Genomic DNA, 26,476 nt, shown 5'->3' with positions numbered 1-26,476 from the left:
GAGCAATCGCGCTTGTTATATCCGCGAGCGACCGCGGTGCCTCAAAGCGTTGAGCTCTTCGGAGTACTCGTACAAATCTATTTGGCGATAAACGGATCGAACTGTTGCACTCCGATCATTCCGATATTGCACCTTCCCAATTTGTGAACTGCGAATAAATATTAGAATCCTTGGAACAACTCCGTAAGCCCACACAAGCTAAGAACGCGGTTTACTAAATGAGAACCTTGCCCTATACCTACTATCTTGGAAGTTACGCTACGTTTCCAATCACACGTTATTTATGTGGCTACTCTCCCAAATTCCAACCCATCCTCCAAATTCGCCCTGTTCGCAGCCCAACTGTCGAAGAAATAGTTCTCCCGGGGTTTCCATGGCCCTGTCTTCCCAGCGTGCGGCACCTTGCTACTCCCCGCCTTGATATATGTCGACTTGAGATTGAGCACTTGCACCGGATCCTTCTTCTCCTCTTCGCTGATCTGTGGAGTGGCGTTCGAGTACTTGCTGTCCTCCAGATACTTGTATAGACGAACAATGAGACGAGAAGAAGTGTCTGCCCCAAGCGTCCATGATGCGTTGATGTATCCAATGATGAGAGCGAGATTTGGCACATTACTGAGCCTAGACGCGCAGGTACGAAGTCAGTTAAGTCAGAAAGGTGGGGATAGTACGAAGTGTTTATGTCTAAGACATATCGACTTCGCACCGGGCAATACTTGCATTGTAGCCCGCCAGGTGTAGCAGTCCGGGAGATGAACGGGATTGCCGTCAAGGGTAATAGGGATTCCACCGCAGACCTGCAGGTTGAGGCCTGTTGCTGTGACAATGATATCCGCTTCTAGCTTCTCGCCGCTGTTCAGTTCAATGCCATCTTCTGTGACGGTTTTGATTGTGTCTGTTACTATGCGAGCTTTGCCTGTATGGAAGGCACTGAAGAAGTCATTGTCAGGTACGAAGCAGAGTCGCTGGTCCCAGGGATTGTATTTTGGCTGGAGGCTCGGATCCATTGGAAAATCTTTAGGTAAGGCCTTCTTTGCCTCGCTACGTATAAACCAGCGCATGAAGTTCGGGAATGTCTGGCATAGTAGGTAGAGAATGTACGGTACGAGGACGAATTCGAAACGGAGCCATTTGAGTACCATCCATCGCGGGAGTACCCGTTGGTAGTACGGAAGAGGATCTTCAGGTTTTTGCTGGGGCATATTGAAAATGTATCCTTAAAAAGATTGTTAGCACTTTCCAGGCTCTCACAAAGCTAACTTACCAGGGCTTCTCTGAAGTTGCGTCACTGAACCGACACCATTTTCCACGACAGCCGGGAGTATCGTGATGGCGGTTGCACCACTGCCGATGATCACCATTTTCCGCCCCTTGTAATCAAGATCCTCGGGCCAGAATTGGGGATGCACTCTAGATCCTTGAAAGCGCTCCAAGCCTTGAATATCTGCATTAAGTGGTTTCTCATAGTTGTAATATCCCGTCCCCATGATGACGAACTTCGCCCAATACACCTTTCTCCGGCCCTCATTGTCGATCTCCAGCCTCCATCGTTGCTCATCTGACCGCCAGTCTGCGGCCGTGACTTTATGTTGGAACGAGATGTTTTTGTCGATACCGAACTTGCGTGTGGTTGACCGCATGTACTTGGTGATGCTCTCGCCTGTCGCAATTGGATTGGGCTTATCCCACGGATTAAAGGGGAACCCGTATGTATGGAGATCTGAGTCCGAGCGGATGCCGGGGTACTTGAAAAGAGACCATGTTCCGCCGATCTCGTGGCGGCCTTCGAGGATAGTGTAGGTCACATGGGGCAAGGAGTGTTGTACGTGATACGCGGCAGTGATTCCGGAAACGCCAGCACCGACTATAACAATGTCAACGTTGTGAGTATTAGATTCCGCATGCCCATTGGCATGTTCGTTGCCAAGTTGACTGTTGAGGAAGTCTCCGTCCATGATGGCCGGTGAACTGGTGATGAAACAGAGCGTGAAAATCAGCGAGAAGAGAGACACGGCTCAAGGCAGAAGTGTCGCACAACAGGACTAGAGTATATGTGGAAGTGGCGTTCGGCTTCCCCGCTGATAGAAGGTAGCTAAACAAAGGCAGTATTTGTGGAGAGCCGAGCACTGAGCATACACCTCTTCGGCGTGCAATGCACACGCGGCTGCCCTCACAGTTTATATACCCAACCCTTAGCACCATGCAGACCATCATGAACCAAGTTGCCCTGCCGCGGAGCAAAGTGCCTTGCGAGCTCTGCGACTGGGTTGGAGGCCAAGGTCGTGTCGAGTGAGCGCTTGCGACTCAACAATCTCCCGGAATGCGATTGGTCCCCACACTTCGTGTCTGCAATGAGGTCACCACCCATAGATACCTCGGCAACGTTATTATAGTATGCTTTGCTACGCCTTTCTTCGGACAGGACTACGCCGTGTATGCATGTCTGTTACGACTTCGAACGTTGCTTGACGGTTTCGTTGGTTTGGACTGCCTACATGCAGCCTGCCAAGCTCTCCTCGGGCATCATTCTTGCAACCCACAGATCTTGACTTAACTTTTCCATGAAACTATTATGGTGCCAACGATACAGACCTAGCGGGTAAGGCCTGGATTCTAATGCTAGCCGATATCATCTCAACACCGCATTCGACGTCATCCTGCTCTACGCTCTGCCTAGCAGCAATAGCTCGCCTTCTGTTCCGCTGTCACTCGTAACATACATGCGCTCAAACCGATCCTTTGCAATTGACACGGGCCTGAAGCACTGCGTCGTTGAGCAATGCTCGACCTCCGGATTCCACAAGATGTCCGTATAGCCCGTAACATTACTCTGCGCAATAATACTCTGCGGCACGAACCCGTTTGGGCCTTTAACAAATGGTACTTGGACTACTTTGAATCCAGTTGGCGGGTTACGATTCCACGATCCATGGAAGCTGACATACAAATGCGTGAAATTCTTGTCGAAGACAGCGTCTAAGGGTGCAGAATGCGCTTGTATAGCGAGTTTTGCAGGCACACTCTTGGTGTTGCATGTTGCATCTGCGAAGGTCGCGTTGGGCGTGAGGACGAATTGGTCGCCGATGGCAAACTTGTGGTCCGTGATAAGGTCTGGTGCCCAGACTGTGTAGCAGGTAGGGTAGCCGTACCACTGAGTGTTCTCTTTCGATGGGTCACCGATGTAGTTGATCTCGTCAGCTGGGTTATCAGCATGAATATCGACGCTTGCGCCATCCACTGTCCGGAGGATCTCATCGGATGCGTTTTCGACTTCCCATAGCCTGCGGGCTGATCAGTACCGACGTTCATCGATGGTGGAAGCATGAGCTCTTACCCCCCATCAGCATCAAAGGCCATCCCCACGCCATTTCGCAGTCCGTACCCCAATTGATATCCTCCAGTAGGATAGTTATAGCCATCAGTAGGTGTCAAGGTTATATCGAAAGCCTTGATGCAAGATCGACCAACTTTGACATTGCCTGCATCATAGTCAAAGTTGTCGTTTGACCCGTGGGAGACAACGAGCAAGTTCGGATGCTTGGGTGGGAATGCCAACGTCCGCGTCACATGTCCCTTGTTGTCCATTCCGGAGATCACGATGCGTGACGAATTCCCCACACTGCTTGTCGCGGCGTCGTAATCCCAAGCATATACTTGAGTGGCTGAGCTTGCATACAGCGTTTTGCCGTCTTGGCTAAGCACGATGCCGTGATTAAGATTTCGCTGGGCAAGGACAGTTTTTTCAACAATAAAACAGCCGTCATTCCCAACCGTATGCGCAGTGATACCCAATCCGTTCTGAATTACCAATAGACGACCGGCAGTGTCGAAAATTAAACCCCTAGGCTGCACCAAGTTTCCGGCGACTTTGACAGCCTTCCATCCGTTAGCGGTCAACACCGGGGAACGAAAGGTCGAAACTCCAGCGCATGAGCTCGGAATCCCGGTCTGGACGGGACCTGGTGAAGATGAAGGAAATACACTCGTGCTAAGTGTACTCGGGCTCGCGCTGATAGACGAGGTGGGAGCTGGGGTACTTGTAGTGGCTGGCGGCGCGTCCGGAATCAGATTCGCTGCGACGAGTTTGTCGAAGTCCACGTTCTTGCCTTGAGTGAGGTCCAGTGACCAGTGACCGAACGAAGAGTGTACGTTGAATACTGAAGTATTCTTCGCGGGCTGAATAGGTGCCTTGTTCGATAGGCCGTGCGCAAAGGGTGATGCTGCACTGCTGGAATCCAACGAGACTATCTTGCCCTCTGTATCTTCCCATTGAGAACAGCCTCGACACCGCACGTTCAATGTCCAATGTGTGTCATTGTAACCAGTCCCCTTCAGGTATGTGTACTCTGCACCAGTATACGCTTGCGGCATACTGAGTCCACTAGAGGCTGTAAGCTCAACGATCTATCGACATATGTAATACTTACAATGCCATCCGTGAGGAATAAATCACTGTATTTGCAGCCTTGTTGACCCACCCAATGGTGAGTGGAACATATGGCATTGTCCCGCCCCACGAGAACCCAACCCATCCATTAGCGACTGGCGAAACAATCTGAAGCACGGTATCAAAGTTCGGGGAGCTTTTGTCAGGCAGAGCAATGCCAATTGTAACGCCATTGCCGCCTGTCCACCCTGAGTAGCATATCGAGCTGGCTGCATCGCAGTATCGCTTCGATGTCTGACCGAGCGCTACATGTACTCAGTATCTGTACGTAAAAACAGCTGGTGGACGTACCTGAGCCTGCAAACACGAGGGAGCTTGCTAAAAATGTGTGAAGTTTCATAATGAATGGAGAAAGTGAGCCTTCAGTAGAAAGAACATCACGGCGAAAGGTACCTGCGAACTTTATCGCTCAGTCCATGCACCGAATACAAGCGACCGGACATGTGATTCTGGAAAATTAATCTACGGTCACAAGCAGACAATACATATGACGGTCGACGGGGACAAGGGGATATAAAGCGCAGTAGCCAATCCCGGTTACGCGATTGCACATCTTCGCTATCACTGCAATTTTGTCGAACACCGCCAAAAGCGCAGTTCGCAAACGATCATTTCCTTGTAATGGACGTTGGGACGGCTTCCGGGGATGGCGGAGTGTCGGGGTCTGCTCTGTGCTAAGCCTCAGATTCGCCAAATATCCTGGCGATAGACGTGAGGCCATGACCGGTGACAGCAACTGTTGAATAAAGGCGCAAACCGAGTGGAAAATGATCGGAAGCGACGTCACCAGGACACTATTCGATGTGAAAAAAAGATAGCTCGTGATCGCTGGCCTCTGAACTGTGGGAAAAAGCCTCTCGTTGCTGGTAGGTATGTCGGCAGGGGCAATGTTTTCGAGCGGTTCGCGCAACTTGAGGTGATTGCCCACAGATGAAATCGCGGGCGATGGTTTGATGCAAGCCTGACCCTATGCGATCATGATGGCGTGTCCGTGGTTTGGGCGCGGCCACGTTCTCCTAAGCCTCCCAGATTGATGGGGCTGAGACTATATAGATTGACGACTTTAACCTTGAAACGTCAGCAGAAGATTAATTGAGGATGCGGCTCCCGGTGTTCCGATGTAATAAAGCCTACATCCCGAGCTTTGTCCCTTTGTATGTCAATCAGACCGAACGCTAATAATTGAGATGATGTGATGGTCGTTGCGAGAGGAAGGATGAACGCGTCGTGCGCGCGCCCCTGCTGCTCACAGGTACCGACTTCGCTATCAATCGATTGCGTTCATTTTGCTGCATTGGACGATGTTCTCTAGCGTCATCTCCACGACGTGATGATGGGCTTATGTTGGCATAAATGGAGATGGTCGAACGACGGTGTTGATGTAGGAGGGATCGGCAGCTGACGAATCGAGGTGATGCGGTGCGCACAGACCTTTGCCATTACCACGGAGGTTTTCTTTCAGGCGCCTCAACATGTGCTGTTAGGCAACGTTCGTGGGAATAGCTTCAATGTGATTTGCTTTTTGGTTAGTGTCCTATTACGCCGTGATGCCCAGGATAGAAACATAGTACGTGATATAGCTGCTACATACCTATGTAAATAGCACTGAGAGCGTACCTAAGTCAAAATCTACATTCCCACCTCACTTCCATCCTCATCTTCCACGCCCTTGTCCACATACGAGCCGATCATGCTTGTGCCGCTGATCAGTGGCGCCAAGGAGAGCTTCCGCCTCTCACCATGGAGGCGCGAGCTCGACTGGAGTGCAATAGACGAGGCAGCATTGGCATATATACAATTTCTTTGGGAGAGATTCGTCATCTGTCTGGGCTCGCCTCAACGATTGAGTTCAACGGGAGAGCTGACACGACCGCTGCTTTCTAGACCAGAGATCCAATGACTAGATCTTGGCCTTCAGAGGCGGGTTCGTAACTTTCCCATGTACGTAGCTAATCTTCAGGAACGCTTCTGACGCCTCACCCCGGCGCTCGTTTCTCAACAGCCTATAAACGCCCATCTTTGCTCTACCTTGGATCTCCTTAGCCTTCTTCGACGTGACGTCAAGCATCTCGCTCGGCTGTGCAATCTCGCCGACAATCCCGTCTGCTAATGCCTCATTCCCAGATCGCTTGTGAGCATCAAGCAGCATCTTCCGTGCAAACTGACAATGGAGCTTTAGCCGCGGAAGCAAGGCTACTCCGGGCAAGTGAGGACCAGGGTTGACGGGCAGCATGCAGAAGTAGCCGCGCTCTGACTTCATGATTCGATGGTCGTGAGATAGAGCAAAGGACATGCACCGCCAGATGTGTGGCCGGTTATTAGGATCATTGTTGGGAAAGGGTAGTCGAGGAGTGTTGCAAGTAGCTATGTGTCGTCAATTACAGTTATCAAAATAGTTTTGCAGGTATTTAGGGGGGAAATAGAAATTTGACAACATACTGGAAAGAAACCATCAGCGTTGGCAAGGGGATTCGCTTCCATTTCATCGAGGTCTAGTCCAGTGCACCAGAACTTCTCTTCGATTCCTCTGATGATGAGGCACCTGTGCGACTCTGATCTAAGCTCATGTTCTATATCTCGTAAAGCTTTGATTTCCTGCGCGTACCGATGATGGATTTTGAGGTGGCTTCTGCATCTTAATGACATGGGCCTTATCCCGGCGGTCAACGTCGAGGTTCTAGTACCATTCTACCGCCATGCAGTCATCGCCGCGCTCAATGCGGTCTCGAAGTCAACTTTGCGTAAATAGTTCGTTGATACACGGCCTCGAAGTATCGAAGTATAATGCCGTAGCACCCCGCATGAGATGGGGAATGGCGGGATACGTAGTGGATTAGCGTAACCCGGGGAGAATTGGTGATTTCTTCACACTATCCCCGCGCTCACACTCGACGACCTGACGCGCAATAATCTCTCTCTCTCTCTTCCATGTTGTCTTCCATGGCTCCAGCGCTACATTGCTCGCCAACATAGGAATCTATAATCTAGATAACCGGACAAAGTAGCAGCAAGCTGCTTAGGAGGAAGGAGAAATCAACGTATATGGCAATGGGACGTAGTACTAGAATGATCAATTGTACCCAACAAGGGACATTATGGAAGAGATATCGAAACTTGGAGTCACGTGAATCTTTGAGGGATCCAAGGCGCCCGCTCGCTTGCATAGTGTCACTTTTGGCTTACTGTTTGCAGGTTTGCACCATCGACGACGCACGCCCGTTAGTCATCATTGTAGGCGAATATGTAGCACATGCTAGGTGTAATTGCAATGTATGGGGCTTGCGGTGAGTTAACGAGAACATTGTTGAAGCGAATAGTGCTATAAGGAACCACGGGTCCCCTATGGGGGGGGCATGCGCACCGCCTGTACGAAGCAGGATAAGGCTGATGACCACAGCATCGCATGAGCGAAGAGACACGATCGGTGGTGTCGAGAACGTTGGAATCGATTGGAATCGATTGCAGTACAGGACAAGGCGAGAGATTTGTGGGCGAATTTCCGTGATGGGTATCTGGGTCCTATCCACATGGGAATAGCAGTCGCCATTCCTACTCTGTGCGGTAATTGCGAAGCCCATAGCGCGTAGCAAACGGATGGCGACTGTCAAATTCACCTGCGCACTTGCTGCATTCGATATGGACGACCGGCCAGAGCAGGGATGTACTTGCGGTAGGCTTGGCCATTCCATACCAATTTCTTCTGACCGTGTGTAGCTTAGTGTGGATCTATTCAGCGAACTTCATGGTGAGAGGGAACAGTGTGCGTGGTAGGGAAGGCGCAGGTGAAAGAATCTGCTCCCCTCGACCACCACTACCAGAGTGAAGGCGACTTTCACCCAACCACACTCTGACACATAAAGCTCCCCAGGCTCCCATTCGCTGAATCCGACCTCGTGCCCCACTGTAACCCGCTGCAGCCCCAACAAGCCACGATGCATGATAGACTTGAGATGCGGTGCGCTGCACGTGGCCGGCAGGTATCACCCACCATGTCCGACACCTCAGAGTTGTCCGTACTGTCGCGATCACCAACTCAGCCGTCTGCTACCAGTGGCCGAGAGCCCCCACCCGCCCTTTCGGACTCTTCCAACTTGTCGGTGTTATCGTGCTCGCCGTCGCCGCCGCCAGGCCTTCTCGAGAAGATTGCGTCTTCAACGAATTCGCCAACATCAAGACCCCCCAGGCGCGGACCAAAAGATCACTTCTTGTCCAAGAAAGCTAAGCGAGGGGTATCGCCTAATCCTCCAACTCTGTCAGTTGTCTTTGTCTTTGCATTGTTTCCTGTGCTGATCGAAGTAGCTCGTCGAAACGGTTGCGTGTCTGGCCATCGAGTCCTAAGAAGGTCGTCCGGAAGAAAGCACCTGCTAGTCCTCGTTCCCCACGAAGCCCACGGAGCCCACGGAGCCCAGTCACACCCACAGATCCAGTCCCGACCAGTGAGCCCAACGGCACCGGCTGCCTTGATCGTCTGCCCAAGGAAATTCGACAAGCAATCTATGCCTACTGCCTGGATATCGATGGGCCAGTCTTGATAAAGGAGTGTTGCGGTCCAACTTCAACCCGCCGAGCACGAGCTAGTTGTAAAAAGCACGGGGACCACTGCAGCAAGATCGGCAGGGGAAACGGCCTAACACTATACGAAGAAGACGAAGGAGCGAAAAAAATTTATGGTCGATTCTCAATCCTCTCTGCGTCGCGCTCAGTCAACGAGGAAGCGTCCTGGGTACTGTACACCCAAGGCAAGCTCATCGTTCGGTCGACCTCGACCTTGCAGGCGTATCTTAGCAAGAAGCAATGTACCTTCTTCCGGCTGCCTAATCTTCCCGCAGGTGAGTGCGTTGAAAGCATGTGGCTGTCGGCAGCACGCTTTCGCAAAGTGTGCTTCGAGCTTCCGTGGTCGAAGATGACAGTGGATGATCCGGTCGAATGCGTATATCGCCTATACGAAGCCAGCGCGTTCTTAATGAAAGCCTGGGACCTTGCGAAGGAAGCAGCAACATCTCTGCGTACCGTCGATGTTCAGCTCCATGCGCTCTATACGGCTAACCTTCCCTTTAACTCCGGGACCTCCTTCAAGACGGCCTACGAATGGACCGCATACCATCAACCACACTTGCGCAATGGTTACATTGCAGACTTCGAAGTGATTGGAGAAGAGGCTGTAAGTATCCTCGAACGCCTGGTCTATCTTGTGGGCCGTCACGGCGGAGAGTCCCAATGGAGTGTCATCGCACAGGCTCCTCGCGGATATGACAAGGTGGGCTTGGCTAAGGAAAACGACGCTTCAACAGACTTAGACTGCGGAGGAATCGCCGCACTGCGTTCGCTAGAGAGTTGCTGTCGCTTGAATGACATCGACTTTCAGGCCACCAGTTGAGCATCATGATGTAGGCTCAAGAAGCCAAATCACCACGAGTGCTTACCGATACACCCCTAAGCTTCTCAAAGGCTTCCTTCATATCGACAAGCTGCTTCAACTCTCTAAATTTACAAGATTCAGCCCTTGTATGGGCCATTAATCTATTTTTCATAATATTTATCTCGGCGCTGAGTACAGGTGGATGGCTCCATTCGATTAACCGGTACTATTTGGATCGATCTTTCCCATTTGGATATCTGTGGCTTCCTTGGGTACGCGTCCTTATTCATACTATTTTCAGTCATCTTAGGCTAAATGCAATCATCTTTATCACCATTACTGCGAACGTGATGTGAATTTCTTCGTGGTACCATGGGTAATGCGTTCGTTGCGGGGAGGAAATGAACGGTCCAGGTCTAGGGGCGCACCGTACTGAGTGCTCTGATGCAGATAAGTCAAGCTGCTTGAATATTGACGCGCAAATGAAGCGTACCAGGCCGACCCCTATCCGAGGGATCCTCGGATTTCTTAAGCTCGGGCAACACTAGGGAGACATCAATGCTTTAACGAATTGACGAATAGTTGCTGTTCGTCCTCACCACTATCCGTAAACACCGTCGTTCTCTTCATTACTCCGTCGGAATAGACACATTTGCAGCCATGAATTTGCTTTCATTGTCGCTGCAGGGCTACCATGTCTTCTTCCATAGCTCGCCCTCCTCTATCCTATGCTTCCGTTGCAATGTCCTTTCTTTACGCCATGAACGAGCTTCCTTCACCGTCTGAACCGACTATCAGTCGAGGAAACGCCGATGTCTACCCCCTGTTGCGGCCTTTTACTCAATCACCGGGATACCTGCGGCCGTCTGTCCCTAACAGTAGTCCCTTCACTTCCAAAACTCTTGACAAATCGTCGGCATCCGCTGGCCGACCTCGTTACTTGAGTCGATAGCCAAGCTGACGGTGAACGTCCATATGGCTTTCGCTACCACCTAAGCCATGAAGTCCACCGAGTGCTCAAGTCTTTTCCAACAATTCTCCAACAATCGCGCCAGCTTCTCCGTAATCTGGGGATTTTCTAGCTTGGCGAGTTTAAACGGCCGGTAATTGTTGAACATTCTGCCAAGGAGTATCTTGACCTCTCGGACCGTTCTTGTGCACGTATGGATGTGTGTGAATCTTCCACTTATAGAAGTTATAGTATATACAACAGTACAAGCTCGCGATGCACTGTTTGTGTTTGCTAAACTGGATAGCACCGCAAGGGATGATGAGCTCAATGAGATGGTGTCGAGATATCGAATGTCACATACGTTCAATGCCTCTGAAGTGGGCCATAGTATGCCGGGAGGGTACTCGTAAAACAGTATGAGACTCGGCACTCCCGCGTAGACTTTCGTCCTGTTGTATACCACCGTAGAGCATCATGCCGTGTATCTCGTGATGCTGTAAGGAGGACGAACGAGCGCGATTGAGCATACTGGAAATCTCTAGGATTCGCGCTTCAAAAGAGACACAGCTTCTCTATCCGACCAAGAAGTCCGCAGCACTTTCGCGCTGTGTTTGGGCGATCGATTTCGAGGGCGACTCGAAGGTTTTCAGGCGGGTCTCAGCTGGGACCACTTCCAAAAGACCAAGGCTAAGATCCTGTTTTCTTTGCTCTGCTTTGTCACGCCTTTTTCGACGACTGGAATGCGATGAACCCAATGCAATCTCCCCATCGATGTGTTCGATCTATGGAGCGAACGTTAAGAAATCAAGCGGACCTCAGGTATGAGTTTCGAGCCTTCTCCCTCGTGCCCTTCAACGGGTCGAGATCGCGAAGGCATGGAGTCCACGATGCCTAGGTATCGGCCTCCTGTGACGCACCACCATAACACCAACTTCCCAGGACTACAACAGGTTCACCTAGCGGGTGATAGGTGTCTTTGATGCTAACCCCGCTCCCTGGAGTTGGAGAGACAACCCCCACGTGGAATGTTCCGTCTCGAAGGATCAAAGGATCAAGCCATCCTGGATGGACCAATTACACGCCTGCAACACAAGCCTACGAGAACCTGATCTGGAAAAGGAGCAGATTGCGACTCGCAAATCGCGGTTGGTAGCTTTGTGCACGATCAGAAATGCGCAAGCTGAAGGACTTTGGCCCTGAGCTAGAATATGCTGTCATCTTAAGTTTGGGTCAGATCCAAGAACCAAGCGGCGTCGGTACAACCATCTGTTCTTTCTCCCACTGCTATGGAGTTGAAGCAATTGCAAGTGCCTGTCATCTTGGTGTGCGTTCTTGCAGCGTTGATTGCGACGTTTGCGATCGTGTGTCGCGTGTGGGCACGCGCTCTCACCCGCAAGAATTGGGAAGCCAACGACTGGCTGATGGTGGTCGCATATGTAAGAAGCCTCAGATGTCGCTGGAACATTGTGCATGTGAACATGATTTAATCAAGTAAACATAGATCGGACTACTTGGCGAGCTTGTCGATGCGGTCGTCTTTGTATTCGTTCAGTACTATGGCGTTCACATCAAGGACGTACCAACAGCTGCTATTATGCAAATGAAAAGGCATCCTGAAGTCAGCAGCCGATGACCCGCCCTGATACTACCGCTAAACGAAACAGAGCCGCTATATACTTACGAGCATGGCTTTGACAGCAAGCGTGTTCTGCAACTTATCAATCACACAACTGTACACGACACTCTTCCCTTACACACGTTTTCGCATTGTCTGTCGCGTGCTCCTTGCCTTGACAATAGCCTACTACATCAGCTTCATGACTGTGCAGTTCTTCTCGTGCCCCCAGAACATGAACAACGCACTGGCAATGGCCAAGAAATGCGCGGAAAACAGCAAGACTGTCTGGGTGGGTGCTAGTGCAGGTGCCATTTGTATAGACTTGGGGAATGTGATCTTGCCAATGCCTCTACTCTGGCGCCTGAACGTTGAGTTCGAGAAGAAAATCCGCTTGACGCTGCTGTTCGGGCTGGGCTTTTTGTGAGTGGACCAACAGTCTATGAACCGACCTTCCTTGTTAATTAGATGTCAGCATTCTCTCCATTTCGGTAGTACGAATGTACTTGTACCGGCATATGGATTCGACCGACTGGACGTATCACACTGGACGCATCATTCTGTTTAACGGACCGGAGCCTGCCCTGGGTATACTGGCAGGCTGTTTGCCAGTCATGTCGCCTTGTCTGCGCATAATATCGGATAAGCTCAAGAGCTACCGCCCCTGCAAAGTCACAAATGAGGAGAGTTTAGAAGTGCGTCACTCGGAGCACCCACCAACTATCGGACATGCGAAGAGGATTTCCTTGAGAGCGATGGGGCTTGGTAGCGCGGCTGGTGAAGGCTTCGACCGACTTGAAAGTCAACTCAATATTGTTCCGCAGGCAAGCGATACAATTACGGCGGCAGAGAAGGAAGAGGAACATAGTGTACCTATTAGAAGACAATAGCCGTGGAAGATATAGCAAATTCAAGACAAAACACGAACTATCATCGCTGAAGAAGCCAAAGAGAAACTCATGCCTAGTTTAGCGTGTCAGAATCACTTTCATACCACTACAGGCTGTAACCTGGTTTAATTTACCTTCGCATGTGCAGGCCGAGGCACCTGGTATCTTCCCGGCACGAGCTCCCGAACCAACTCTTCAACGAGGAACTTGATTCCCTCGTGGCTCATCTCCGCGAAAGGCTTGCCCCTCACCAAGTCGCTCATCTGGGTAGACCTATCAAGGGATGAGTAGTCACGTCTTTCTAGGATGCATTCGGTGTTGATGGAACATGTCAAGATCAAAAAGCCAGTACTTACCATGGTGTGGCATCACCACCTGCCGCCTTCGCACGTATAACGCCCAATAGGGCTTCCTCATAGAGCGCGTAATCGCGCTTCAGTTCAGCGCGAATGGCCTCGAGGGCAACGTCAAAGCTTTTCTTTCTTGCCTCCTTAGTGGTGCGGGGCTTGCTTCGCTTGCTGGTATTATTTCTTGGTGGCATCCTGGTGGGTGTTGCTTGCGGCGAGTTGGCGTAGAAAGATTTGATTAAGAAAGTGGAAATAGGAGAAAGCAATAGCTGTTCAGAGATACAACACTTTTTAGGTCAATCCCTATATACTAGAAGTTGTAGGCAGACATACCTGGACTTTGCTATTGTGGGATAGCTACAATAGCAAACGCGTGCAAGTGCCAGCTCTTGTGATGCGGCATACAGTCACCCCACTATGATCGGTAAATATATTGGAACATGGTTCACCCCCAGGACATACGAAGGAAGAGCTCTATTAACATGCTTTAGTTGAACCAGTTCACTCCTCTGACCCAGTAATCACACAGGTAGCCTGTCACAATCGCATAGAACCCCTTGTGTAGCACGTCAATAACCTGCTCGTTTATCGGCCATGTCCATGGCAAAGCGCTCGTTCCCGCCGTATTCTCAACGACCTGATCCATCATGATCCGGATTCCCGCGTGCACAAAGCTTGCGACGGGTCCGATGATCCCATAGTACGAAAGCACACCGCGGACGCCACCAGCAAGTATGCCCATACCATGGTGATGGATATGATTCAGCAGATCGATGTGACGGTCGTAGAAGGCGGAGTCTACGCCGAAATGGTTACCGATTGTGCGGGCCGGGACGTAAGAGTTTGGGCGATGAGTAATGAGTTGCTCGAGGACGTTCGTACCGGCCATGCTGATGTCTGTTAGCCCTTCAGGTTTACTGATATTTTTCGGAGTCGAGTGCGTTTTGTCTCTATCAGATCGTTGGAGATATGCGCTGACTTACGCAAATGCACCAATGAAGCCGGCCCCTAGCCCGATGGCCACAGCTGAACCGAAGCCGACTCTTGGAAACGTCGGGTAAGCTGATTTGTGGTCGACATAGGCTCAAGGGACGTGTGTCAGCTCATATCTGGTGGGTGAACGCATGTTGTCAAGTCAAATACAATTACTTACAATAGGTACCTGTAGCAGAGTGGTATTGAGGCATTGCGAAGGCGGTTTGGAGGGCTTTTGGAGAAACAGCTTAGACGATATGAGTGACCGATACAGACTCAACGGGCACCCAACCGTATATGTCGCGCCGCGATTGCCGTGACGTGAAAGTTGCGACGCGCCAACACGAAGGTATTTGATCAACCTGACGTCACTGGTAGCACATATAACTTTGTGTGAATCGACAACATTATCTATCATCTTCTGAACCAAAGAAATCTAGAGTCAGCCTGTTGGAACTATGTATAGTAAGTGAGGGTTTCCAGGGTCGACGGTATGCATGTAATTGGCGGCTAATGGATCTTTGATCATCTCACGCATGAAGTAGAACAAGTCACAGAAATGGGGTCCTCGGTAGGACCAAGGACCACATCTTCACCCGCTGTCCGTTGTGATCGGTGATAATGAAATGACATATTGTAAAGGAAAGGCATGCAGGTGCATGCTGAGGCTGGTATTCAGTTTGGACACAGGTATGATGCCACATGGTCGATCGATCCGTTCGATAAGCCTTTGAGCGTAGCCCTAATTGTTCACTGACAGATGGATTGCAGAGCGAGTGGCTACCCGAGGGAGACTTGAGCGACGCAGAGAAAGTGATATGTCGATGTGAGAGAGCGGTGTATGAGGGCAAACGAGTTGTGGAACCTCAACCTTGGAACCTTGGAACCTTGGCGATAACGGCACGTGACATACTAAGCGACATTCTAGCTTAGCGGGTTTTGAACTCGGCTTGGCAAGTTTGCGTCGTGGTGCTTCTTCCCATGCCCTATTGCCGGTATAGTTCATGTACTTCTGCAACGTCTTTCTGCGGCGCGAAATTCAATTTCTAGCTTTAAGTCGCCGTCATTGAAGTATCGACTAGGCGTAGAGTTCGGATCCTGGTCCGAAGCATGAGGCGGCACTGGAGCCGTCGCAACGTAAACCGCGGTTCCGGTGGAAAACTATCACACAGCTTCGTGCCGCGCGCACGACAGGTCCTCTGGCTGTCGATGTAGCTGACTCCTATATCTAGTCTCATGATCAGGCCCAGTCAGGAACCTGGGTTCTCCAGCGATGACACTGGTATAGTTCCAATGTCTGTAAAGCCACCCACGTCGCAGTCCCATTCAAACATCATGTCCCCGAGAGAGGACCGTAAATCATTGTCTCTGCACGACGTCAGCTCCAAGACTCTTCCTGTACCTGTACTTCGGCCGCCACCGCCTACGCGCGTTGGTCAACAGGGATCGGTCTGCATGACGCCCATAACAGCCCTCGTCCGCGTGCTCGCCCATGGAAGCTTCAACTCGTGGCGTTTCTACACGCGACCCTTCGTACCGTGGAACTGCTACCGCAATCGACACTTTACACCCCTAATTGCCGTCCTAGGAAGGTAGCAGGATTGCATTGACCCATGTCGCAATTGACGAGCCCACGTCAGGCTGCAACGGTGCGCGTTGATTCTCTGGTAGCGAGGCGTGGGTGGAAAATGAATGCGCGTGGACTGGTGACTATTAATAGCCCTTTGTGTCACTAGGTCTATGTTTGGACTTTCAGGGATTCAGCGACTTGGGACTCTGGCATCGACGTCACAGGTCGCCCGAGGCTTGATGGAGTGCCTCCTGAACGAAAGAGTGGTAATTAACGTCGGAGAGATTGCCGACTCATTACCATCGCCGGTAGGCTGATCATTTTGCGGGGTAAGGGGCCATATAACCGAGCCTCGTCCTCGTCTCGAGGACAGGATAAGTTCGGCGTCGAGACACTTAATGTTGTCCAACATGATGCTGATCGTGGGTAACAAACGCGATTTTCGGGACAGAACACAGATAAGCAGGATGACTGGCCTTTCAGCGAATCACCGCTCTCGTTCAATTTGACGTTATCGGCGCCGGGACGTTTGGATCGACGTAGTACGTGCAGCACCTGATTTTAATCTTGAAGAGAGCATATACAGGGGACGTAGTTACCTAGGGAACTAGTTATCCAAGTCACTGAGCTGCTATCGCTGACTAGGCCCAGTGTATCACAAACACATCATATAAAATGCGTCCGCCTGGCTATCTTACAGACCTCTCTCTAGAACGAGCCATATCTTCTCTACAAAGAACAAGCTTTCCCTCGTTCAGACTCGATACTAACTGTCTCCTGATCGATGGCCTCAAGCAAGATAAGACTTCTGACTCGGCAGCCATCATAGCCACCCCAGGAATCGACGTCATCTTAGAGGTGACTGGTAATTCTGCCGTTGGAGTCCGCGATGCATTGTTGTGCTGCGAACATAAAAGCACAATTGTTTTGATCAAAGTCGAGGTCGACGTACTTGCCAGGACCCCCCACTCATACGCAAAGCAACAGAGGTGGGGATCATTTACTCGAACCACGTATGGTGGCCAGCCCGCCCTCATTACCGAATTGGCGGACTGGGCACGCACAGCAGGCTTTGATGTCGTTTGCGCGGGGAAGGGCACAAAACACTTACGTCACTATCACTACTATACCCCCTGACACTGTATGGGACTACTACGGCTTCACAAAAGAGTGGCTCGCGAGCGACGACTTTAACGCCCTTATGTTCAACTCCTTCCTCGACGGTATGAAATAAGCGCTGGAGATGCGGCTGTGGCGAACAGCTGTGCTCTCACGCCTCCTTTGCATGGACTTGCGTTCCCACCCTGCGAAGCTCATGACCTACTCCAAGCGCTCAAACCACGTAACGTAGGTAGTCAGCTCGAAGAGAAAAAGATAGTAGAAGTAGTTAGCTGCGCTGAGGAAGAGGGTCGAGCTGTATTTGGCGATCTACGCTGGGGTATTTATGTCGTCATTGAAGTACCAGCGCGAGTGCTTCGCGCAGTATGGTGTCAAGACTGACGATAGTGGATGGTATGCTGTGAAATGTAAGCCGTATCACCTTATTGGGTCTGAGTTGGAAAGACGTCGAGCTTAGTGAGAAGAGCCAAGCCGTCGCCGTGAGGAGAAAGATGGAAAGTATTCATAGGAAAGAGCTTTAGACGGTTGGTAAGCTCAACGGGGCCCTGGAAACGAACGGGGTATAGTACAAATTCGAGGGAGAAACAGCTTCCTTCGTGCCGTCTCTCTATCTTCGCGGTGGGCCACGTGACGTGACCTATTTCAGGTTCTGCAGTGTCCAGACAACGAGGACCGCACTCTCATTACGCACTTTCTATTGTTCTGCTTTCTTAGGGTTTACTCCGCGTCGCTAGATCTCGTATATTTTTCAGTCATTTGCGTCAGGCGCTCCTGACGGCTCGCTCCTTCCTGCTCAACCGAGCAGGGACTACACGTCCTCGGAAATTCGAGTAAAGAACATCCAGAACCCCAAACAATGCTCCCACACCTTGCCACCACACCCAAAACATGGCGTCCAAGCTATGTTGCACGACGGAGCAGGAAGGACACCCAGACTCGCCAGAACTTCCAAATGGTCGCATGACGGAAGCTCCTACACCTGCCCGCCTACCACTCTTGCCAAAGCCGGTTGGATCTGTGAACTCACGTTTCACCAGCGCTCGAACGGAAGACCTTCACGAATTACGGCAAATATTCGACAATGCGAAGGACAACGAGCCGACCCGGTTGTCTCCGACGAAGGCGGCTGCTCGCGCACGCTTCACAAAGCCGTCAATATACAGTTTGCACTCGATTCACAGAATGAAGAGCATGCGATCACTTATTAGGCGGAAGTTTTCCCGAGACCTCGCCAAAAAGCCCTTTGGAGACCTGGCTCAGTCAAACGAGGGAAAGAAAGCTGCGAAATCAGCTCCTGAGACCGTCATCAAGCAACACAAAAGTAGACATGATGTGCAACTCCAGATCACCAAAGACGACCTGAGGAAGGACCTCTTGAGTGACAAGCGGCGTGATGAAGGCGGCTACGACTCTGACGCCCAGGTGCTCGACGACATTGCAAAGAATATCGGGAAGAAGACACCGAATAAGAGACCGAGCATCCACAGTATCGATTGGACGCCCTCTACAACGAGGTAGGATGTGACCTCCCAGAGTGCCCCCATGTACATCGCTGACCCTCCAGCAAACCGACACCCGGCTCATCACCCAAGAGCCGCCAAAGCTCCGACCGCGCCAGAGATCTGCAACCGTACCACATCAAGCCAACTCATTCAGTATCACTCACGACCAGACTCGGTCAGGTGTTCAGTTCTCCCAACCTGCAAGCCGATACTTCAAAGGCACAAGAACGCAGAATGCGGCGCTCCCACTCGGCCACCTCGATCAGACTCCCTGAATACTCCCCGTCACCACTGAGACTACCTAGTCTGAGGACACACGATCCAGATGGCATACCTTGGTCGGTGGCCTTGAATGAAAGTCTACGGCTATCACACTCTCCTATTCCGCCACGACCCCTTACGCCACAACAGTCGCGCGCTTCACTCAAAGTGTTCTTGAGTAACAAGCGATCAATCACAAAGGTCGGAACACAGGAGATTAGCGTTCCTAAAGAGGCTTCATACGACAAGGAAGCAGAGCAACCAACGCCTTCAACGGTGGTGCAAATCCACGTGCAGGAACCAAACGCGCTGCCTACGCCTCGTCAATCTGGTTCCCTTGGAGTGTTCACGCGAGGCAACCCTACGTCCATTGCGCAGGAGTCAGCAAAAGAACCAGATGCGATCGAAGAAGATCAGCCACGTCGATCTGTTCACCTTTACAGTATGCGGATCTCGCACCATCTGCGATCAGGCTCATTGCTTTCTTGGAACACTTTGACAGATGGATCAGAGCTTCCGAGTCCAACCAGTCCGTTTCGCGATCGTTCCTTTTCTGATCTCAGCAGAATCTCCAAGTCCCAGCGGCAGCCCAGCCGACACGAGCGACAGACATCTAGCTCAGGTTTTACAAGTTCTCGAGTACCTACCAAGTGGGGTAAGGTCTTGACTAACGACATACGGGAAGACAAGTCGTCCATCTATTCTAGCAGACCGCAAAGCCCCCCTGAAAGCCCCCTTGAAAGTTTCGGTGGGTCGATGATCAACGTTTCACAGACACCTAAACATGCGATCTCGACTGCGCGCTCATCGCTAGACCTTGATAGATTGAGACGGTCCAATTCCTACCCGACTGATAACGACGAGACTCCGAAGCCTGTACACAGGCGTGGTCTTACAAATCTTCGCGATGTTACTAGCTATTCCACACTGACACGGCGTTCGAACGAAACATCACGACTAGCACGTGGCAACAGTGTGGCAAGCACGAAGAAATCAAAGTTTCGCGAGGAATTCAGCCCTTCGCCACCCAAGAAGAAGTTGATTCCGTCAGCTTCGATTATGAGATTCTTCACCCCGAAGCGTAACAGTTTGCACAGCCAGAGTGAAGCCAGAGTGAAGCCAGGCGGCCACCTTCTCGAGGTAGACGGATCGCTCGAAGTACCGGGTGCAGCTACGCAACGTGAGCGCCGACAATCAAAATCAGCGGTCAGCCTCGAAGCTGAGCAGAAAGCGTTGGGTAAGGATAAAAAGGCGAGTCCAATGTGGGAACGAGCCTTGCAGAACTATCAGGATGAGAAAGCTGCAATGTTACTACCCAAAAACAAGGAGCTTGCTACTCATACAAGTCCATTCCGAGAGAGGAGCGGAAGCGTATCACAGCCCAGGGTCAGTGAGGAGTCGAATAACGCGAAGTTGAGCGCTTCCAAGCGGTTTTCCGCGCCGCTACTTGGCCCTCCGTCACCAGGTGCCGCAGAGTTCGAAGACTCGCCGTCGCTTTATGTTAGACGTACAGCATTCCTCGGAACGGACCCCAATGCTCTCGACCCTGATCAGAAAGCTCATTTACACTTTACACAGCAGACTGACACTATTGAAACTGTCGGTGCGTGGGGTCGTTACCCGTCTCACACTCGTGCGGACCGTACCTTTTCTGCTAGTCATCAAGATCAAGTCGAGACGCGCGACTTTGCATTAGAGGCAGCCATCAAGTTTGCATTGGATAAAACCAACGTTGGCGATGACGGTGATGACGGCGAAGAAGAAATTGATCCCGCAACACGTCCGATCACGCCACCCCTTCTACCAGGTCAAAAGAAACGGAAGAAGAAGAAGATCGGTAACACACGCATGGCAAAGAGTCGATCCATGACCTTTGGTAAATCGTTTCTCAAGAACTATGCCAAGATCTTCAGAAGCCAGAGCATTGAGTTTCACAGACATGGCCAAGGCCATCGGAGCTCCATTGCTACAGGTGGCACGCTGGAATACCCGGAGCTTGAGATCATACCAGATTTGTGGAAGCGCGGAATCATCAAAGAGACAAGTCAAGAGTCGAGCCACGGTAATGAAGAGGCTTGTACCGCTCAAGAAGAATACGGTCCAGGCGACAAGAAGGGGAAGGGGAAGATGAAAGAAGAGGATTCTACGGCGACGCTTCGGCCACTTCCTACCAGTTCCCGGCCGACCACGAGCAACCAATTGCAGGCGGGTCTCGATGGGACAAAAGACATTGCACGGGTGTGGTCTGCATACTACGAAAATTGCCTACCGAGTTTCCCGCGTGCTAGCACCGAGCTAGACTTCAGTGCCGAGGACTTCGGAGCAACGACTCGTCGCTCGCTCGAGAACAGGCGCGCTTCTATGCACTCTCGCACCATGCCTGTGCGTTATGTCAAGCACTCTCGTAATGCGAGCCGCATGAGCCACCTCAGTAGGGTTTCCTGGCACATGATATGCGATGTATGCTGATCACATCCCAACTTCTAGGTATTGTAAGTCATGGAAGTGGGAGGCCAAGCTTTGTGACTATGGGTGAGAACGACGTGGGTGAGCTGGAACATGATCCGAACTTGCCCGGGCACGTGCTGACACCGCAGGCATTGACGAACAAAGTATGGTTAGCGTGCGGCGGAGTACGATGGATTTGATCTCCATGTACAAAGAGCAGGAGGACACCGAGATGGAGAGAGTCTTGAAGATAGTGCGGACGGAAAGTAGGGGCGGTACGACTTCGAAGAGTTTGTGAATGACGAGTAATGTGTAATCGCACGGTTTACGCAGAGCCCTGGAGACGACGGGGTCAGGTGCACCGGTGCATGAATGAGGGCTGCAAGGGGGAAGAGTAAGTGGTTGTCGTTCTAGGAGTAGAATTATGGGATAGAATATCATGTAAATTGGTTGACCTGGCGGTGATTCTCGAAGCGCTTACTGTGTGCAGGTGTCTAGGTTCCTTCCAGATAATGTAGTGTGGAATGGGAAAACCGTAACAATTTATCGCAGGTACTAGCTCTGTATACATATATCAGTGATCAGAGTGACGATCAAAAGAAGCAGTGCACAATGTAGGGTTTAGCCTCAAAATCTAATTGTGAGCGGGTGAAATCAGCGGCAGAAGTGCTAAGACGCAGTAATTCGAGTCCCCAATGGCATACTGATGCATCTGGTGTTAAAACTGCAGGTGGTAGTGCTGCATGAGACCAGTCAGTCGAATTGATTTAATTTCAAAGAAGGTATCTGTTATTGTCCGTCGTCCTTGCATCGCATACGTTGCCCACTCTGCAGAATGGCCCGTGCCCCTGTGCCCCTTTCAGACGCATACGCATCTTAAGGAAGGCTATTGGGAGACCGAGCACATAGAAGCCCAAACAACGCTTTCAATCAAGTTGACATATGGTTTTATTCCTTTTCAACCCAAGGTCCGACTGTATTCTCCTTCCCAATCACCCTTGCTGTTCAGATTCCTTGGTGGATCCGTTCCTATATGCCAGGCATGGGTGAGATAGTCTAGTTATTTGGAAAAGTAAAAACTAGGATCTTAGAATTGACGGATGCAAGCACAACCTTCAGCATCTTCATCGTGGTCATCGTAAGTACGAAGTTCCAATGGTTCATCTTTTGGGTAGCACAGTAGAGAATAGCATAAGTCATAGATGGTGGTGTCGCGAGGAGACTACTGCCAATGCAGAGTGTACAAACGTGTCGAGGAGTTCCGTGAGCTGCAAGGATTAAAAGCCGCAGGCTTCGCAATGATTTCGTTCGGAAAAGACACAAGTCAATCCAAAGAGCGAATTGGGGGGTACCTTTCTTAGAGCTTGTGGCGGAAGGCTCGACGGAGAAGGTGCTGAGGGGGCAATTGACTTGCTGCGTGCGAGCCGGCTTTGCGTAGAATCGGAGATCCAAGGAGAAGAGTTCGCAGACTAATGGCATCCATATTTCTTCGACTTGAGTGTTGAATAAGTCGTCTCGCCGCTACGTATGCCACGGTAGAATCTGCGGAAGATCCACTCCCCTGTTTGCCACTCTGTAGCCCACGCTAATCAATGTGACACGCCGTCCACAAGCGCCCAAATAAACGTTTCAGACCCGAGGTGCCCGAGGTGCCCGACAGATGAAGAAATGTGAAGACGTGGTGACATGTAGAGGAAGGAACGCGTGGAGGGCAGGGCGCGGCAAGAGCGAACAAGAGGCAAATAATTGTCTGGAACGGAATCCGAATTCCACGCCTACTCCAGTCGCCTCATCGTCGGCAGCTTACTCGAGTCCTTGTACAACCTAAGAATGAACGCCAGTGCATCGTCCACAAGCGTCTCCCTACATCGAGGCTGATCCCCATGTTGTATAAGTGGATGGGTATGCGTTCTTCAGCATCGTCGTAGTGCGGTGGGACGCCTAGCCCTTGGATGATGTCGCTCGTATTTAGCTCGTACAGCCAAAAAAAGAAGCCCAGCATAGTCCAGCGCGAATAATGGAAGTAACCGTGCGGACAAGTCGCGCAGGTAGGGTCTGCGTCCTAGGGCAAGTGATGGTTCACTTCGAATGTCCAGCCGCGGCAGTGGCAGTCGAGGAGGGCTTCGTGAACGAGGAATTCCTGCCATTGATAATGAAATAGACAATCTTGTCGGTTGATCCGCTACGAATCGCCAGTCTGTTAGCCTAGTCGATGTTCGGGATTCCTTACAAGACGCCGTAATTTGATTCGTGATTGACCGCGGCGCGTATGCCCGTTTCCAAAGCCATCTTCGCACGATGTGGATGAGGCAAACGAGTTGCCCAGGCCAATAAGATCTCAGCGGAAGAGACCCTCGCTCAATGAAAGAGCAGACACTAGTTACTCCAGTGAGAAAGCCTGGTGGACGAGAGCGGTGAGGTAATGGAGGATTGCCTAAGACCTGTAGAATGGGAGGCTTCCAAAGAAGACCGATAGTGAGTATCAATGAGATAATTGAATGCTAATGTCCACCAATAATAAACATGGCCGGACGATATGCCCTGACAATGTCAGTATAACAGTTCTGTAACAATAATACCCCGTCTTCACACTTCCCAGCAATCATTGTCTTGGTTTTTCAACGTTCCAATTCGTAGCGAAAGCAAAAGCCATACGCGTATACAATCGTCCCACAGCTCTGATCTCACAAGCCTCGCCTAACGTCCGTCTCATCCTCTCTTCTCCTCAAACTACTAATACGCTCTTCACAATCTCCGCCTTGACGCCATCGTAGTCTCTCTATTTCTTGTTCTCACTCACGACCCTCAACACGAAGTTTACTACTACCGCCGCAAACAAGGCAATCGTCAATACCGTCGGGCCAAACCGATCATCGAACCCACCCTGTCCCCTCTGCCTGATGCTCTTCGCGCGCCAATGGAACGTAACCAGCGCATACGCCATGGCGGCCATAGCAACGAGGGTGAACAGGCCAGCGCTAATCTGCCCGATCTTGTCGCCGAAATTGAGAAGACCGACGGCGAGACCGCCCAGGATAACGGTAAAGTTGAGCCATGAGAGGAAGGTGCGCTCGTTGGCGAAGAAGACTTTGGGCTCGACACGGGTGGGGAGGGCGATGCGTTTGCCTACAACTAGGTTAGGAATTGGAAGTTTTTGGGAGGGGAGCATGCGTACCCGGGGCGGTTTGGAGGAGCGGTTGGGTGGACATGACGGCTGGGTGACCCCGCTAGCGGTGCTCGACGGATGCTCGACGGAAGTTGCTGCACGCGGTTTTCTGCGTGTGATATTCCCTCTCTAACGATAGACAGACAACAATGCGCCTCGACAGCGGAAATGGCGTGCGGAAGGAAGAATTGCGTAGACCGGGGTGGATGAAAGATTCAAGCTTTCAAAGCGGAGACGTGCGCAAGCTCGTCCTTTGATCAGTGACGGAAGCTGCCAGCTCCCCTGCCCGCGCTGTCCAATCAGGGCGCCCACGTGATGGCCCTCCGTGAGGCTGCGCTAGCGACTGACCCATGCTTTTTGGGAGGCTCGTGCGCCGCTGTCTTGCATTGTTTGCACTAGAACTGTCTCGGCGGGCTTTGCTGGCAAAAACATCCCGAGTAAACACCAACACCGGCCTTCGCATACATTAACGTGCACTTTATTGCGACGTTTCCCAAGCTTACGCTGCATTTCTAGATACCCTACATTACGCTACACACACATCACAATGGCTGTGAGTCGATTAAGGGGATGATGGGAAGCAAAGACGCTGACCAACACAGTCCCCCCTCCCCACAGAAGAGCTCACCGAGATCGTCAAGAGCGTACGCACCTCTTGCTCCACACCCACCAATATACTGACTTGGATACCAGACCGTCGAGGCAGCGCTCGCTTCAGCAGAGAAGTACGAGCATGAGAAAGTAGCAGACTGGAACACCGCCATCATCGTACGTCCCCTATCCTTCAACCCCATCCCGCCTCACGCGACACTTTCACCTCACGCCTCCCCCAACCCCCAACCCCCAACAAGCTTAAGCTCCCGCAACAGCCAGCCATCCATGCATGCCTTGCGCTGACATGCCCACCAACAGAACAACCTCCTCAAGACCTTAATCGAGAAGACCACCCCCACCTCCGAGGACGCCTCCAAGCCGTCACAACCCACCTACAAGTACATTGCCCACAGCACAATCATCCAGCACCCGGGCGCGCCCTCGGATGGTGGCGCCGCCGGCCGCCGCGGCATGCACAGCGCAGTCGGCGCCTTCTGGAACACAGAGAAGGATGGAACGCTGAGCTACAAGTGGGACGGCGCGGAGAAGAAGGGCATGGACGTCGTGGTCAGTGTGAACTGGGTCGGTATCTAAATAGGAGGAAGGGAGAGGAAGGGAGAGGGGAGGGTTTGAGGAACGAAGAGGATACATCCAATGTAAAGGCGGTAAGAGAAACTATTCTTGCATGCTGGGGGTGTTACGGAGCACTTGAGGACTGCACATAGGCGAGTTGGATTCAGTAATTACTCACTACTAAGCCCAATTGCGGGGTTGCACAAGAAGCTCTACGTCTCGGAATCTATCCTGGTCGTTGCAGTTAAAGTCCAGATAGGACGATGACAATGGTTAGAGAACCGCGATGCGCACATCGCCATCACCAATGCCACCACAAAGAAGAGTTTGAATGAAGGTGCTGATTCCATTGATTCGCGTGCGTGTGTTCCGCAACCGCTTCCTATCAGCTACCAACTGCTTATAGCAGTCTTATCTTTTCTAAACCACCGAGTAGATTTAGATTTGAAAGAACCCGAATGCCAAAGTAGGCCGTCAAATCATCCCAAATATTACGCCAATATCCATCCAGATCTCTATGAGTTCTCGACCCGCCTGCTCATGAACGCCGATGTTGAAGGCGCTCATATAAGTACATCTCCATAATGACCCCTCCACAATGCAGGTTGAACAGGTTGAACTACTTTTTGGTATCATAAACACATTAGACACATTACAC

At 51.3% G+C, this 26,476-nt stretch overlaps 7 protein-coding genes across 7 annotated transcripts; 2 read left to right on the top strand and 5 right to left on the bottom strand.

Moving 5' to 3' along the window:
* Positions 1-281: 281 nt before the first annotated feature.
* On the bottom strand, positions 282-1,955 carry N0V89_002371 (uncharacterized protein; the record flags this gene model as incomplete). Its single annotated transcript, XM_056211181.1, has 3 exons — positions 282-621; positions 721-1,216; positions 1,265-1,955. The coding sequence occupies 3 exons, from the start codon at positions 1,953-1,955 to the stop codon at positions 282-284; spliced, it is 1,527 nt and encodes a 508-aa protein (XP_056074654.1).
* A 707-nt stretch (positions 1,956-2,662) lies between these two features.
* N0V89_002370 (uncharacterized protein) lies at positions 2,663-4,787 on the bottom strand (the record flags this gene model as incomplete). Its single annotated transcript, XM_056211180.1, has 4 exons — positions 2,663-3,281; positions 3,335-4,381; positions 4,428-4,692; positions 4,739-4,787. 4 exons carry the CDS (start codon positions 4,785-4,787, stop codon positions 2,663-2,665), a joined length of 1,980 nt encoding a protein of 659 aa, XP_056074653.1.
* A 1,560-nt stretch (positions 4,788-6,347) lies between these two features.
* N0V89_002369 (uncharacterized protein) lies at positions 6,348-6,928 on the bottom strand (the record flags this gene model as incomplete). The annotated part of the gene is made up of 2 exons (XM_056211179.1): positions 6,348-6,608; positions 6,887-6,928. 2 exons carry the CDS (start codon positions 6,926-6,928, stop codon positions 6,348-6,350), a joined length of 303 nt encoding a protein of 100 aa, XP_056074652.1.
* Positions 6,929-14,097: 7,169 nt separating this feature from the next.
* Positions 14,098-14,499, bottom strand: N0V89_002368 (uncharacterized protein; the record flags this gene model as incomplete). Its single annotated transcript, XM_056211178.1, has 2 exons — positions 14,098-14,408; positions 14,493-14,499. The coding sequence occupies 2 exons, from the start codon at positions 14,497-14,499 to the stop codon at positions 14,098-14,100; spliced, it is 318 nt and encodes a 105-aa protein (XP_056074651.1).
* A 3,663-nt stretch (positions 14,500-18,162) lies between these two features.
* N0V89_002367 (uncharacterized protein) lies at positions 18,163-21,506 on the top strand (the record flags this gene model as incomplete). Its single annotated transcript, XM_056211177.1, has 4 exons — positions 18,163-18,788; positions 18,839-19,466; positions 19,549-19,697; positions 20,021-21,506. The coding sequence occupies 4 exons, from the start codon at positions 18,163-18,165 to the stop codon at positions 21,504-21,506; spliced, it is 2,889 nt and encodes a 962-aa protein (XP_056074650.1).
* Positions 21,507-24,264: 2,758 nt separating this feature from the next.
* On the bottom strand, positions 24,265-24,694 carry nrf1 (GTPase regulator Nrf1; the record flags this gene model as incomplete). The annotated part of the gene is made up of 2 exons (XM_056211176.1): positions 24,265-24,611; positions 24,661-24,694. The coding sequence occupies 2 exons, from the start codon at positions 24,692-24,694 to the stop codon at positions 24,265-24,267; spliced, it is 381 nt and encodes a 126-aa protein (XP_056074649.1).
* Positions 24,695-25,198: 504 nt separating this feature from the next.
* Positions 25,199-25,839, top strand: N0V89_002365 (uncharacterized protein; the record flags this gene model as incomplete). The annotated part of the gene is made up of 4 exons (XM_056211175.1): positions 25,199-25,204; positions 25,254-25,295; positions 25,345-25,419; positions 25,564-25,839. 4 exons carry the CDS (start codon positions 25,199-25,201, stop codon positions 25,837-25,839), a joined length of 399 nt encoding a protein of 132 aa, XP_056074648.1.
* Between the last annotated feature and the right edge of the window lie 637 nt (positions 25,840-26,476).

Source organism: Didymosphaeria variabile, assembly GCF_027946475.1.
Source record: "Didymosphaeria variabile strain IMI 356815 chromosome Unknown scaffold_2, whole genome shotgun sequence".
Lineage (NCBI taxonomy): Eukaryota > Fungi > Ascomycota > Dothideomycetes > Pleosporales > Didymosphaeriaceae > Didymosphaeria > Didymosphaeria variabile.
Note: the sequence above shows the minus strand (reverse complement) of the source record. Positions and strands in the feature narration are given on the sequence as shown.